Raw genomic sequence first — 16567 nt, 5'->3', positions numbered from 1 at the left:
GGAGAGCAAGAGAGGGAAAATGGGAGGGGGAGAGAGAAAGAGGAGAAAGATGTGAGACAGGAAAGGGGTGAGGAGAAGTAGAAGAAAGAGGAGAGTCAGAGGGAGACAGGAAGAGAAGGTGGGAGTAAAAAAAGGGAGAGGGAGAGTAAGTAAAGAGCGAGAGGGGTTAGAGGAGACAGAGAGAAAGTCAGAGTGGGAGAAGGAGAAGAGAGCAAAGTGGAAGGAGGGTGAGGGATATAAAGATGGGAGAGTAAACAATGAAAGAGAGAGACAGAGAGAGAATGAAATTAGATCATTTCATTAAAAAGTCTGTGACAATGAGACACATTAGAGATAGACAAAGCCATGAATCTGCCCATTAGTTCCAAACTAAACACAAATCAGACAGAACTTAAGACGCACACTGTTTGTTCCATTGACTTAGTGAAGCTTCTACATCTACACAACACTACACTGATCATGAAAGAACACGGCGCACACATCAATGCAATTAGCAACACTGCCACAGGAGGCGCTCATGAAACTACCAGACAAACATCAAAGCTCATCATCTGAATTTAATATAACAGAGCTACGTTTATATCAATTTAACATTTAACAATTTAACATTTTAGTACTGCAGAAAATGAGCTTTGATATTGAAGATTGAGACAAATAATTATAGCAAAAACATGATTTTCACATCTAAGAGACAGTACAGTGTAATTATAGAGAATGATCTGCAGGAAAAAACCCGCTGGACCACCTGATTGGACCAAAGCGTCACATGATCGCAAGCGTTTAAAGCCCAAACCGCAAATGAAGAGTTCACTCCCACCGGTCACTATAAACACTGACTTTTCATATTTCAATTGAATGATTTGATTGAATGTTTTTTGCATATTGTTGCTAGAATAAAACTAGTAGAAGTGAACTCTCGTGGCTCCAGCGCTGTAGGGGGTCATACCGCACACTTTGCCTGAGGTTGGGGCTTCTGGACTGGGTTCCTTTGAGTCAGAGACCCCCTGTAGCTGCAGTTCCTCACAAACCTGTCGGCTTGAGCTGAAAATATACATTCATGTTTTGTATTGAGGTCTAAAACATCATCAACTGTGGTAAAACTATAATTACATGTTTGTTAATCCAATCATTACATGTTTCTAACCATTTCCAACGCCCCCAGTGAACTGTAGGTCCTCTTTCATTATCACAATCCCAACAGTACTCATAATTCAAACCCTTGGAAAAATGACAGTTACATGGCTAAAAAGTGCTCAATTACACACGTGAATGTACTGATGTCTAATTTGTAGTTAAGTAAAAGTACTAATTACAAACTTGATTCCACATTCGCTAATTAAAACACTTTCGTCACCACAGGCAATATACTTTTTCTACAAACAATACCATTCCTACAAGTCCACCAACTTACAAAAAACTACAACTGCGTCCTTTTTTCTACTTAACATGATAATACAAACATGTAGCATTTCAAACACATTTCCTCTGTGTAGAGTTTTGGGTCTTGTGGTATTGATCATTTGTGAGTGATGCATGTTCTCACAGTCTAATGATGTTAAGATGTTTTGACTTTGGGACGTCCTGAGAACAGCTCATACAGTGAACTATGTCTGATTCAGTGTCTCTGATTCACTGTCGCCAGTGCAGTGTCCCCAATGCAGTGTCAGTACAGTACAATCTCTTCATTACAGTGTATTTAGTGCAATGTCTCTGATTCAGTGTCCCCAGTGCAGTGTCTCTGATTGAATGTCCCCATTAGAGTGACCCCAGTGCAGTGTCCCCCAGTGCAGTGTCTCCAGTGCAGTGTCTCTATTGCAGTGTCCCCAGTGCTGTGTCCCCAATGCAGTGTCTCCAGTGTAGTGTCCCCAGTGCAGTGTCCCCATTGCTGTGTCCCCAGTGCAGTGTCTCCTGTGCAGTGTCTCTAGTGCAGTGTCCCCCAGTGCAGTGTCTCTGATTGAATGTCCCCATTACAGTGACCCCAGTGCAGTGTCCCCAGTACTGTTTCCCCAGTACTGTTTCCCCAGTGTTGTGTCCCCAGTGCTGTGTCCCCAGTGCAGTGTCCCCAGTGCTGTGTCCCCAGTGCAGTGTCCCCAGTACTGTTTCCCCAGTGTTGTGTCCCCAGTGCTGTGTCCCCAGTGCAGTGTCCCCAGTGCTGTGTCCCCAGTGCAGTGTCCCCAGTGCAGTGTCCCCAGTGCTGTGTCCCCAGTGCTGTGTCCCCAGTGCTGTGTCCCCAGTGCTGTGTCCCCAGTACAGTGTTTCATACTTGTGGGATAGTTCTGGGACAGTCTCCGAGTCTGGACTGGGATCGCGGACTGGAGGAAAGACAAAAGATGAAATAATTAAAAAGCATAACTTTTAAAAACACTGTGCATTGAAAGTTGTGGCACGAGGCCACATTACAGTCCTGATAAATGCAACAACTGGAACATTTAATACCATAGTATGGAACTTTCAAGCCAAAGCAATCCAGTTATACTAGAAGGACTACTCTAAGTTCTAGCTCTGATAAAATTTAAATAAAATGAATGTATACCTTCCTCCTTTTGTCGATGGGCATTCCAGCAGCGTTCAGCGCAGCTATCTTGTTTTCTATGTAGGAGACCTGGGAGTAAAATAATATGTGTGTATTTGTAACACTGATGTGTAGCTGTAGTCGTTTTAAACATAAATGTAGTGTTTTTCTTACCTGACTCTGTGTGTTCTGGACATCGGCCGCTGCCTGAGCCACTTTATCTTCGAGCTCGAACAGAAGAGCCGTGGACCCTCTGAGAGACGCAGACTTACGGTCCAGGCTGTCAGAGAACTGGGGTATCTACAGTCATAAAGAGACTGAGCAAGTTAAAAAATATACAAGTGTAGTTTTAGAGTGATGAACAAAACAAAACAGTGTGATGACCAAAAGTACTCCAAATGGAGCCTATATACAGGAAACTGAAACCCATGAATACAACTTATGTACATTGATTATAGCCTGGTCCAGCTTTAAACATTGTATGTGGACTTGATGAAAAATGTGTGTGCTTGCAATTTTAAGTTAATTTTGGATAAAGACTTCCAAATGTTTGACAAAGCCTGACTAAGGTTTGACTTTGCAGTTGAATAATTATAATTTTACAAGATTACAGTAAATTACCAGCACATTTCTCTCCAGCTAATTTAATTCCATCATCTAATGTAATGAACACACTCTCTAATGTAAACTCTAGGTGTCCCCAAAACTACTGCATACATTTGTAAACCTCTTTTTACACCAAAGCCAAAGTCCTAATGATGATTATACAAACACTATCAAGTCTCATGCAAAACCGTGTGCAGCTACATTTGACATTAAGCAGAACAAAGACAGCTGTCGAATGACCTTTTTTAACAACACTTGGATCAGTCCAGATCAAATAAGCCAAAAAAAGCATTTGGAGTTTGGGTTTTATTAGGTTACACATTTTACGTTTATAGGAAAAGAGAAAAAGTTTGTCTGGAAATGGGGCAGAAGGAGAAAAGGGAATATAAACCCAAAGCTTGAGTTGAGTTGATTTACGAGAGAGCGACTGGTTTGAACATGGACGATATAAAGAGCCAGAGGATTCCTTCACTGTGGGGGAATGTGCTGAGCTCCAGATGTGAGCCAGCGGCGTGCTAAAGCTAAGGCTAATGCTAAGGCTAATGCTAGAGGTGGAGAGTAAGTAAGTACAAAAGTAAACGTATGTTAATTAAGTAAAACTATTAGGTATCAGTACATTGCTCAAGTTAATTTTACAGTGAATACTTTTTACTTCACTACATCTGTACTTTCTACTCCACTACTTCTGCCTTTACTTTTTAATCTAATAAATGTGTGCTACATCCACCATCATATAAGCTTGTGAAGAGTCTTGTTATAAGTTTAGAACTTTTTTTTTTTTGTTAAACTAAAGTGTGATACTTTAGACCTACTTTAGACTGTATAAAGAAATGGACAAAGCACCCACTGCATCTGGCTCCAGTCAAATGAACCTGTTAACTCTATCCATTTACATATGCAATCTGTGGATTAGATGTGTTTTTGAAATGAGCACGGACTTGCATAATTGTACTGTACTGTAATGGTCCCACGACACTACCTTGGCCTCTTCTCCTTGTTGCTGTGCGTTCTCCTCAGTTTTGACCCCCATGCTGACACTGCTGAGTCTGGAGGAGGGTCTGGTAGGAATCCTGCTGATGAAAGCGTCCCCCTGCAGAGGGCTTCTCCAGGCCGGGATGTCCAGGGAGGACAGAGGGCGGCTGGTCTGGTTCTCCTCCTCCTCTTCGTCTTCGTCACTGAGGCTGTGGTCACTGATATTGTTGGTCATTTCGCTCAGTTTCTGTCTGAGTTGTTGCTCTTCCAGTTCAACCTCCCAATCGGGCACAGGGGACACGCTGCTGGGAGTCTGGGTCTGCAGAGAGAGCTGGAGAGAAGAGCTGGTATGAAAATGAGCACTTATACGTGAATAAAAGTGATATGGGGAGGGATTAGGTGAGTTAAACAGAGGTGAGTTTGCTTTATTTACACCCAAGGAAATAGCCCTCGCAATAAGTGAAATTGCCCACCCAAAAATACAAATTAAAATTAAACATTCCAGGCCACAATTAAATGAAATAATAATAATGAGAATGAAGAAAGAAATAAGAATATGTTTTGCAAAAATGATAAAAAACTGTGGCTAAAGAAGTAGCTTAACACCAACTACGGAGAGTTACTAAATAATACATATAATTTCCTTTGTAAGTAGAGTGTATGGGATGGTATTTATGTGGTCTTTTAATTTAATAAAAAAAAAACTACTCATGGATGTAATATCAAATGACTGATTAGTGTTCAGTCATGTGCGCTCCACGTATTAACTAAGAAAAACATTGCCTGTTCACACACTAGTCCAATATGTTAGAATACTTCTTCAGTTTCTAATCAAAGCCAGTAGATTTGTATTGCGTGCCAAGTCCTTCTTCAGTCCAACATGCAAAGAACACTAATTGACCAAAGCAGCGGTCTGCCACCAAAGAGGGTTGAAACATGCCTCTGTCCGATATTACCCTGATTTGTGGTCAGATAGCCTGTAATTAGCAAAGGGCAGGGTCCCATTAAACGCTCTGTTCGCTCTGTCTTTGACAAAACCAGTGGATTACAGAGTTCAGTTAAAAACAGATGCACGGATGGGACGAGATGGGAGCTATTTATTAAATGACTGTGACCAATCAAACACAGAGATGATCCATTACTACGAGGGACATTCCTTGAAAACTACAGACTAAATAGAGCTGGGGGTGGGATGTCAAAAAGGACCGTTACCATGGAAATCTGCATGTTCCAAAACAATATTAAAAAGTAAACAAAAGTGTAGTGACAAATAAACAAGCTGCGGGGCCAGTACTGGTAAATATATTTATGGTAGATGGTCACATTTTTATACAGAGCTTTTCCATCTTTAAGACACTCAAAGCATTTTACATCAAGGAGTCATTCACACACACATTCATAAAACAGTGTACCCTTAAAATCTCCACTGGTTTAGCATTAGGCTCACTGAAAATTGTGATGATACGTAAAAATCCCAAGGTCTTTATAGAGTTATATGTGATGTCACTTCTGGGCTCAAGACAGGCAGAACTGAGGCCACAAAATACACAAAGACATTGAAACAAAAAAGAAAAGAACTTAACCCTGGCCTCCCCTCCACATAGTTCAGCCCATGACCACACCCAAGGCTTTAATACACAGTATTTGAACATACCTGGTCAGGAGTGGAGGTGACTTTCTGCTCCAGTCGGTTCAGCAGAGACTCCACAGCCGACATGCGCCTGTTCAGGTCAGTGATCTATGGACAGTATTTATTTAGATTAAACAGAAAATCATTGTCAGGGTTCCTAGTAAGCTTAAAGAGGAGGTATTTTACTTCTCTGGGGTATTGACTGCTAACATATAACATATTTGGATCACCATGTGACCTTTTTATTGGTTTGATGTTATTCTTTATTCAGTATATGCTATATATAAATGCTTTATTCTTTGAAAACATATTAACATGATTTATAAGTTTCACTTTCGTTTTTGATGCTCTGATTCTCCCCTCCTTTTGCTCTCTGTGCGTCACTCCCCCTTCAGAGCACTATCACAACACTATCAGCTGCATCCCACAAATAAAACTACTGCACACTGCATCAAGTTTGTGAAGTTGCTGTGTAACGTTCTGTATCATGTTTTTTTTGGGCAAAAACATGATACAGAAAACAAACAAAAAAAACAAGGTGGAGTCTCACCTTTCCACTCAGCTCCTTCTTTACCACAACAGATCGATACAGCGGCCGCATCACTGCAGACGCTGCACCGACCCAACTGTCAATCTCACGCTCCATCCTCCCCTCACTCCTGAACAAGACCCCGAGATACTTGAGGCAGAGACTCACCTCCACCCGGAGAAAACATCTAGAAATAATCTATTTTGTATTAATACATCTGCTATAAATATGTATTGCTTTAAGTTATTGTATATCACATTTTGTTGTCTTAAGAGCAAATGAGGAAGGTTAAAATGATTAGAGTGTTTGTACCAAAGAACTGCCAAATATTTACAATTAAAAGGTTTTATATTATGCAATGGTCTGATCTGTTATAATGTTGTTTACTCATCATAAACATAAGCATATTTAGGCTGAGTTCTTCAATCAAATGGAAAATACTGTGTTCCACCATATGACTGTGTTTTTTAAACTTCATACACTTTCACTAGAATCATCATGATTTCAGCCCTGGAATTGCCAATTTCTATTGAACTAAAGGTAAAAAGTAATTGTTAACTTGAAAACTACAAGGTGGAACGTCGCATTTTGAGCTTTGTAGATGTCACAGACAAATAATAGTGTTACTCAAACACATGTGAATGAAACAAAACACAACTCCAGGTCTGTTTTTGAGGAGGCAGCAACATTTCAACATGATGTAAAGCTCACAAGAGTCCGTTTTGTGTGATATAGGACCTTTAATATTCTTGTTTTCTATGATTGGTCTCAGCAGTTTCAGTCTACAGCCCTGTTGTTTCAGTCCCATCTGGTTCAGGGCTGATAAACCTCTTTCAGATCACATGTCATGGCAGTTTGAACTCAAAGGGCAAACACAAACACAATACTAAACATAGTCTGCAGACATCAAAACCTGCCTAACATGCTTCTGTGGACCTCGGTCTAATCTTACACACAGTGCTTATCTGAATGTGAGGGTTTGATGCTGAAATCATAGCTGGCATCAAAGTGAGTGTGATAGAAATCTATTAGATGCTGACAGTCAACAGGATCAGATGCACAAGGGCTCATGCTGCGGGACACTGGTATAAAGTTAGTAACATAGTTGTAATAGGAACATGACTATTAAGAAACAACACTCAACACTGGTGTACAGTTTCAGCAGAGGTTTAGTAGTTAGCTAATGTGGTCGATCGGCTGGCTGTGAATGAAGTATTGTAGAAAGTATTGTAAAGTATTATAGTACCCATTTTAACATAGGACCCTGTGGTTACCTGTTTGTCGTTGAAAACTGGATCTGACCTGGTTAAAGGGTCAATATTGCGCTATTTTCCTGATCTATGTAATAATGTTGTTTACGCATCACAGACAGACCTGGAGTTGTGCTTTGTTTCATTCACACATGTTTAACACACAAACCCTGCCCAGTAAACGGTCTGTTCCACTTTGTGATGTCATCATGTGATAATACAGGAAGTGCTCCACTGTGTTTGTAAACTCCACACACCTTCACTAGAATCATTTGGATCATTTCAACCCATCTCTACTGAACTAAAGGTAAAAGGTAGTTGTTAAGTTTAGAACTACCACTTCATGACATCACCAGGTGGAACAGAGCGTGTCGACAGCCTAATAAAGCTCAAACATGTGTGAATGAAACAAAACACAACTCCAGGTGTGTTGTTGATGAGGTTGATAACATGGTTTAAAGTCACAAGAGCCAATTTTGTGTACTATGGGAGGTTTAAATAAAGGTAAAAATATATAAATTATAAACAAATAAAGAAAAAATAATAAATGTCCATTTGAAATACTTTATTCATATTGTGTAATAATACAAAAAAAGGATCAAAATAATGGTTTGGTGGTATGTGTTTTAAAATAAGTTCTTCATATTTGCTGTATTAATTCATTTGTCAATTTATTAAAGACATCACACAATAAACTAACAATAAACTGGCAGACTGCAGAATATAAACATCGTGTATGTAGTAAAACAATGCTATCTTACGCAATAGAAATACTAAGCCTTAAAAACTGCAACTGTCAAACTGACGTCACATGGGGGAGTTATTCACTTCACGTCTTCAGTCGAGCAGCTGGGATTATTCTGACCCACATTCCTCTTTGTAAACAACATTCATTTAAGTAAACTCACGCCTGTCTGCTGCTCCTGTCATGTTGAGGGTTAAATCTGGGATTATAAAGAGGAGTTTAAATCCTGTTTTGTGTCTGGGAATCCTGGGAATGGAGGGCTGTTATGTCTCTACCCAATATTTCACATGTATTTGAGCAGATGTTGTCTTACCCTCGTACAGATATATTGTACAAGCAGCTCTTGAGGTCAGAATATGTCAGCGGCCAGCTGTCTGCATCTAATTATAAAGTGTTGTCTTATAATCAGGAAGTGCACGTTAGCGTGGTAGTTGTTGCTATGTTTACTGTGACTAAAAGTTGTGAAAAGTGCTTATAAACTGGTTGAGAAAGTGAGAAATAACTATGGACCATTTCAAACCATTTACTATTGCCGTTGTGCTTTTCCATATTATTAAAATAGTTTGTCCAGGAGTGCGACTTATACTCAGATGTGACTTATATGTGAAATTATTCAAATATATAATTTCACATCTTTGTTATTGTCACACTGATAACTGCACCAGGGCACTCTAGACTTATACCAGTGTGACAGCCACGCGAAAGTGGAGCTTCATCTTCCTCTGGGGTTGGTGGATTTGTTCAGAAGCGACACCGAGGATGAAGAATTCAGTGGATTTATTGATTTGGAGTGAGATCCAGAGTAAACTTGTTGCTTGTTTTTTCTGCTTTATTTATCTGATTAACTGTTAATATCTTACATTGAAAAAACAGACACGTGTTCAGTTCTGTCTGTGCTTCATGTATGTGTTTAAGTATGTGTTATGTAAAGGTTGATTATACATGTTACAGTTCACTTTTTTGACCACTAGATGGTGCTGTTGTGTTTGTAATACCTGTAAGAAAATTTACTTGACTCATTTAGTTTTATACATTTCATATTTAATTTCCCCTTATTTATTTTCCCTTCATCATTTGGAACAATATTGTAAACGTTTATCATAAGTCTAGTTTAAGGTCGTGAAAACTACTTCTTCTTTTCCTGTTCAGCCTTTTACGCTAATGCTATGTCTTACCCGACAGAGGACAATTTAAGAAACAATTGAGAAATAAAATGAGTCAGAGCTGATGTTATATTTGATGTGTTTGCTCGTTCTACGGTGTGAACTGTGATGAAGAAGTAAGACCACAGTAAACATCAGTGAAAAGAACTCTCTCGTCTCTCGTGTTTGTGGACAAGCCGCATATGTTACATTAGCGTAGCGTATCTGATGAACTGTTAATATCATATGTAAACATACCAGACAGTTTGTTGTCTATGTGTTACGTTAGCGTGCTGTACTTATAGACCAGTACGACTTATACATGTTTTTTTCTTCATTATTAAGCATTTTTTCGCTGGTGTGACTTATCCTCTAGAGCGACGTATAGTCCAGAAAATATAGTGTATGTATATATATATATATATATATATATATGTACTTTCTGGATTTCTCCTCCAAGCAGCAGCAGCAGCTTTAGTCTAACTAATGGTAAACACAATATGTTTTTAATGAACAGTTGTTATGATTCTTCTCAACGCCTTCTCTGACTGGGATGCGTAAATAGAGCCTGATGTAATGTAACTAACCTTTCCAGCAGACGCAGCTGTCCCCCAGCATCACTCAACATGTCACACTGATAAACTTAGAAACAAACTGCAAGGCGTGCAACTGGAAAAACCCTGGCTCTGTTTACATTGAGATGTTGGGCGAGCTTAAGCGGACAAAATGATGAGTTAACACTTGTTTATTATTACAGCTCCTATCTGGTGTTACTAATGGACAGGATAGTCTTTTGTAATACCTTACAGCACTGGGTAAGGCGGAAAGGTCATCACGCTGAGCTCTGGGCTGAATTTTTCTTCATTATGTACAGCTAGATCTTCCCTATACTATCTAAAAATGACATTAGAGTCAGAGCAGTATGCTATAGAACGCCAATCCAAAATAAAAACAGCTAATTTTAAACAGTTTGCAGTGGTATAAAGTTATTCCTGACTTGCCTTTTGCATTATGAGCATCCTATTTATTCACCACAGTGAGTTTATAACCACTTTTCACAAATTTTTGCCATCACAGTAATGCTAACAATAACTAGCATTCTAACTGATTCCTATTTTGACTTTAAGAGCAAGATAAATTTGGATTTGAATGAGCAGTGGCTGACAATCTGCATCAATGTCTTTTTCTCGCTCATTCAAACTGCCAACTGTCAAGATATTTATGGGTTTGAGAGAGATGAAAACTCAAGCAAAACTGCCAAAAATATTATATCTTTTGAATGGAGAGAAGTGCTCGAAATTGAGTGTATAAACAGGAAGCTGAATAGGACAACTGCTGTACTACCCTGAGCTTTACATGCAAGTACATGAACCATAATTATTTCCTTTTTCAGTGTAGCTATGACAGACGTAGCCTTAGTTTTAATCTACAAAAGGGAAAAAGCTGACTGAGTACTCTGTAAATGTGACTTATTTTTTGTTTATTAAGATGTGAAATTATGTCGCTCTTATTCACTTTGGGCTGTCTCTTCTCAGTTGACTACAGTTGGTTTTCTCGAGCTTACTGTGCAGTGACTAGGACTTTGACTTGTCCTCCCTGACCTGTCTCTCTCCAGTCACTTCCTGTCCCTATATTTAGCAGGTATGGCACTTTGGTGTCAACTGCACTGATAGAAAGCAGTGTGTTTAACTGTACCTATTTCTGTCTTTATCAAGCAGCAATTACTTTACTTGTTATCCACATGTTCACAGTACAGCACTTATTTAGATAGTCAGCAGATTTTACAAATTCATTCTTACACTTTTTCACTTTTTACAGAAAGTAATTAAAAGGTTCTATATTACACAAAATGGACTCTTGTGAGCTTTTAGCCCTGTTAGAATGTTATCTCCTCAGAAACACACCTGGAGTTGTGTTTTGTTTCATTCACACATGTTTGAGTCACACTTTATTATTAGTTTGTTACATCTACAAAAGTTCAAAATGCTCTGTTCCACCTTGTGATGTCATGAAGTGGTAGTTTTCAAGTTAACAGCTCCTGTTAACTTTTCTTCAGTAGAGATTGGGAATTCCAGGGCTAAAATGATCAAAATGATTCTAGTGAAAGTGTATGGAGTTTAAAAACACAGTGGAGCACTTCCTGTATTACCACATGATGACATCACAAGGTGGAACAGAGCGTTTTCTGTGTGAGAGAAGAGCTGAAAATGCAGGGTTTTTGTGTTAAACATGTTTGAATGAAACAAAACACAATTCCAGATCTGTTTGTGATGAGGTAACAGGATTATAACATGAGAAAAAAGCTTAATATGGGCACATTAATTAAGAGATTTAAATTGACCAATCAGTTTTTGGCTTCAATATTAATTTCCTCAAAATGACATTTCTCTCACCTCTGATGAACAGAGTTTAGAGCTTCACTCATTGCTTCTAGAGAAATATTTTGTGGTGCCCTGTGATATTTTGTCCTTTCGTCGTGAGCTTCCATATTTGTTTTGATATGGATGAAACGTGTGTCCCTGATTGGCTGTTCCACCTGTCAATCACGCCCATCTGAACTCAATCACGCCCATCTGAACTCAATCACGCCCATCTGAACTCGGGAAGATTCAATGCTGACCAGACTCATATCTCTGTATTGAAGTAGTGTATATTCTGAATCCCAGGAAGGCAGTATACTTCAATATGTTCAAATTTTGTGTCTTCTCAGTTCTTTTATATTTTGCCAAAAAGACAAAGCTTTGAACTACATCTTTTAAACCATATGGGCTGTTATTGATATCAGACTGCCAGGGGTGGGAATTTATTCTGTAATGTGATTAAACTGTAACTCATTTTTTTTTATTGTGGGTGTATTCATAATGTGAACGAGATGGTCTGACAGAAAATGGTTAATGAGTGCCCTTGAACCACAAAGCACTAAACAAGATACTTAGCGACATAAATCAGAAGTGGATTTATGCAGATTGTAAAGAAAAAGCCGGAGTGAGGGATGAGTATGATAAAAAAGTCAAATGTCTTATTAAAGGAGCACTATGGAACTTGCTCTGCCACCTGCTCGTCTCCATGGAGATACTTTAAATACTTCTTTACCTGCAATATTTCACTGTTTCTATCTTGCGTAAATCAATCCCACCTGTTTTTACTGCTATAAAATAGATTGAAAAATAAGCATTTGTGCCATGAACGGGTTTGTGACGTCACCTTGTCTCCATTGAGGTAAGTTTAATGCTTTACAGTGGAACATTCCAGGCACTGCAATAAAATCTCCACTGCTCTAACAGCGCGAAGGAAGTTAAACATTTTTTTTTTCATTATATTGTCATTAAGTGGCAGAATTGTTCCATCACAGCCATTATTGCAGTGAGCTAACTCCATAAAATATCTAAAACTCAACCACCACTACTGCTACTACTACTGCTACTACTACTACTACTACTACTACTACTACTACTACTACTACTACTACTGCTACTACTACTACTACTACTACTACTCCAGTGCTACCTCATACCTGTTGTGGGTTGTTGGACTGCAGGCTCTCCTGGGAGTTGTGTCTGTACAGGTGACTCTGGTACAGGGAGAAGGTGTGGAAGTGTTCATCCTCCTCTGAGTCCTCTGCTCCTGGGAGAAACCTGGAGCTCCTGGGGCCCCCTGCACTCCCACTGCCACAGGATGAGTAACTGAGACGGGACACGGAGCGGGAAGGAGCAGAGGCCTCCGAGTACACCAACTCATCTGAGCGAAAAATGAGGAGATGAGATCATTTCACTTACTTTTTTTAATGACTTATTCAAGATATTTCAAAGTACTTTCTATTTGTCTTATGGTAATGGTGCTTTTCAAATTCTACAGTGTGATGATGTTATTCTCCTAGACGGGGGAAAAGATCCAGATTTCTAGCACGATTAGTGATATTAGTGACTAGGGTTGTTAAAAGTATCGAAAATCAGATACAAATCGAAAAGTTAGATACTCATTTGAGCAGGTGTCGGCACTAAAAACATCAATGAATATCTTTTTCATTGGTTTTCACTCAAAGTCCACCTTACATTTGATAATATATTGCAGCTGAGCGTTTTTACCTTGATGCGGGCTGATCGCAGACTCCACCCCCTGGCTGTAGTCCAGTCCATTGTTGTCGTTCATTCTCTTCCCCATTTCACTCACACTATAACTGGGGCTGTGGGCCTGAAACAGTGGGTACAGGAAAGTACTAGTGTTCAGTGGTACTATTGGGGTACTATAGTAATTATAACAGAAAAGAAAGGGTACTGACACATTTGTATATATAAACTTTGTCTACAATTTTCTTATTACTACAGATACTCCAGTCTGCCTGCAATGGTTGAAAGATTAAAGAACAAGAGGCACAAGGGCTAATGAAAGAAAAGGTTATTTATATAATTAATATGTCTGGATCAAAACCAAACATACAGAATAAAACCGAGCCTGAGATAAGGATATGTATTTTGTAAAGGTAGAGATCATAATGTTGACAGTAGAATTGAAATGATTGATGCATTGGAAAGTGTGATGCAGATTTAAAAGGATGCAGCTCTTTCCCTGTACCTGATAATATCGTCCTCTGGATTCACTCAGATAGTCAAAGCCCAAGCCTAGCTCTATGGGGTCCACTGTGAGGCGGCGCTTTGGCTTTTTCATCTTTAACAGGAGAAGGAAGAAGAAAGAACCCATCACCATAAGAAGAGCAAAGACAAATCACTCATAGTTTCTGGTAAATTGTTGGGTACAAAATGCCAGAAAACCCAGTATTGATCTTCCACATTTAATAGTGTAATAAGCTCTGTGCACAACGGCGCCACTGCTTCCTGTCCAGTTGCATCTCTATAAGATTTTTGCAGAGTCACGCTAAAATTAATACATATTTAAAGATTGACAGTGGACAAGGTGCTGTGGATGGACGTCACTGACAACATGCTAAACACAAATGAAATGAATACTTCAGCGGACACTTCTGAGATTAGAAAGAGAAATGATTGTGTCTCAATGCTAATGCTACTGCTAATTTTGAGGCATAATAAATATACTACATATACACTACATATATGTACATATATACTACAAATACAAATAATGGGGTAGTGTCTATTTTAAATCATTTGAATTTTAATAGTTGCATATTTCATGTTTTCTGATTTGATTAAAAGTGACTGTAGCATTGAGACACCTTGAGCTAGTTAGTGCGAATGCTGTGCAAAGAGCCTATTATGAGACCATGCTGGTAACCAAGAAAATCAAGCTCTTAAATGTGGTAACAAAGTGTTGGAATAGAATGTAATAATGTCATACTTCCAGATATGACAAGATCAAGTTTTTTCTATTGATTAAACTGTATTTTGTCATGAAATATCCAAAAGATAAATTCACAAATGTTAAACCTGATCATTTTTATGATTGGCAGAGCTCACTGTATTACCACAAAGGTCTGCATTTTAACAAGATTCATTTTAGGTGCCCCCCTCTGTGTTAAATATCATTGTCCTATAGAATGCTGCGATGTCATCTGAACCCCATCACTTTATTCACACACAAACCTACTCTGCATATTCACAGTAATTTACACGGGAAATTGCCAGATTAAAAATGCAAGGAAATGAGTTAGTCAGGTTGCATGTGTGAATGGGGCTTAAGAAAAGCCTCAGTTTTATCCACATGTTGTCCTCCCTTGGACACATTATTGGTTAGAACTTCTGTGGTGGTGGTTTAGTCTTATGAGAGATGTTTTAACCCTGATACACACCCAAAATTGTTTAGATCTGATATTACTCACAGTGAAAACGTTGAGAGCCATTGCAATTCATGGGCTTTATCTTACAGTTATAGGCAACATTTTGAGGACTTTCACCATTCAATAGACAGGATATTTAGTTTTACAGTGTTAATCGCTATGGCAACGGTCCTAATTGTTCATCATTTTGATAGACAAAAGGTTTCCCTATTGTAGGACTAATGAAGTATTTCATTTTATCTATTCATATTATACAGGTGTGATAAATGTATACTACCAGCATGACAAAAGTTGGCAGTGAAATCCCAGCTTTTTAGGCAAGACACTCCATCCACCTTACATATGTAGACATTTTCTGTTTGTTTACAATGCATGATTTCAGATAGGCTTCTGTTATCTCAAATTTCCATCCAAAATTGTAAATATTCTGACTTCAAAATCCATTAACCTAGTTGTGCCTCACTATAGTTACCAATGCACTAAACCCAATGTACCACTAGAGGGCACTGTGTATAAGTAGAAACAGACTTCCTTCTTTGCCTCACTCTGTTGCTGAGTTTTTTCACATGTAATCTTCAAAATTACAATTACTAAAATATGAAATCTCATTCTGGAGTTGCATTACAAAAACAGTATAAAACAGAAACAGAAATTTCCAAAAACGTAAACTATAACTTTACTTTCACAGTCAGCAGTAGTAATTGAAAACAGGGCTGCTGCATTTCACAGTGGTTTTAGACAATAGCAATCTAAGTTTTCTGATCGATTCCAGTGGACTGTGTGGACATTTTACAAGAGTAGGACTTGAGCCTTTTGACTGTGTGAGCATGACAGCCTGGAATGTACCCACAATGCACTGCGGTCTGAGGTGGTTTGAATGTGCATAACCTTAGTCATAACCGGCTGTCAGTGCAGAGGCTGGACTCGATCATGTGAGGACAGTGTAAGCAAAAGTATTCAAATATATGGACAAAAGTTAAACACATTTTCGAACATATTTGGCAACAGATTTCACATGGTATTTCTTGGTTTGTCTCAGTATTTTGAACAAGTAAATGTACAAAATAAACAGTGCCAACATTAGTGAAACTGGTGTGTTTCCTGTATCTGATTAAGCTCACAAGGGGAAGAGGATAGTGCTCTTTAATGTCATTATTTGTGCATATAGACCGAATTGTTTTATCCTATTTGTGTATTCAGTGTTGTGTATGTCTCATAGCCTGCAGATGGAAATTAGCTTCCAGAGCTATAGTCTGGTACAAACAGACTGTAAATATAAATGGACAGAGCTAACCCAAGATATGAACATTAATAACAGACAAATCAGGCGCCTTCTCTCCCTGAGGTCACTCCCGCTAGTGTTAGCAGCAGGTTTGATTGACAGCCTTACTAAGCACTCGCTCCCTACTAAACCAGCGATGCAGTGAGG

The 16567-nt window shown here is 38.8% G+C and overlaps 1 protein-coding gene across 4 annotated transcripts in view; it reads right to left on the bottom strand.

Annotated features, from left to right (window-relative positions):
- The window catches only part of mlphb (melanophilin b), a 47915-nt gene that overhangs the window by 627 nt on the left and 30721 nt on the right, over positions 1-16567 (bottom strand). For 2 of the 4 annotated variants that reach the window (XM_055230516.1, XM_055230515.1), the window contains exons 7-15: positions 13959-14051; positions 13472-13577; positions 12901-13124; positions 5745-5828; positions 4098-4421; positions 2687-2812; positions 2534-2602; positions 2264-2312; positions 947-1041 (exon numbers count right to left, since the gene is read on the bottom strand). In XM_055230516.1, coding sequence (XP_055086491.1) covers positions 947-1041; positions 2264-2312; positions 2534-2602; positions 2687-2812; positions 4098-4421; positions 5745-5828; positions 12901-13124; positions 13472-13577; positions 13959-14051 — 1170 coding nt within the window. The remainder of the gene's footprint in view (positions 1-946; positions 1042-2263; positions 2313-2533; positions 2603-2686; positions 2813-4097; positions 4422-5744; positions 5829-12900; positions 13125-13471; positions 13578-13958; positions 14052-16567) is intronic. The other 2 variants (XM_055230517.1, XM_055230518.1) reach the window with 2 other exon arrangements.

Source organism: Periophthalmus magnuspinnatus, chromosome 21 (assembly GCF_009829125.3).
Source record: "Periophthalmus magnuspinnatus isolate fPerMag1 chromosome 21, fPerMag1.2.pri, whole genome shotgun sequence".
NCBI classification, from domain to species: Eukaryota; Metazoa; Chordata; class Actinopteri; order Gobiiformes; family Gobiidae; genus Periophthalmus; species Periophthalmus magnuspinnatus.
The sequence above is the reverse complement of the archived record's forward strand: the minus strand, read 5'-3'. Positions and strand labels throughout refer to the sequence as shown.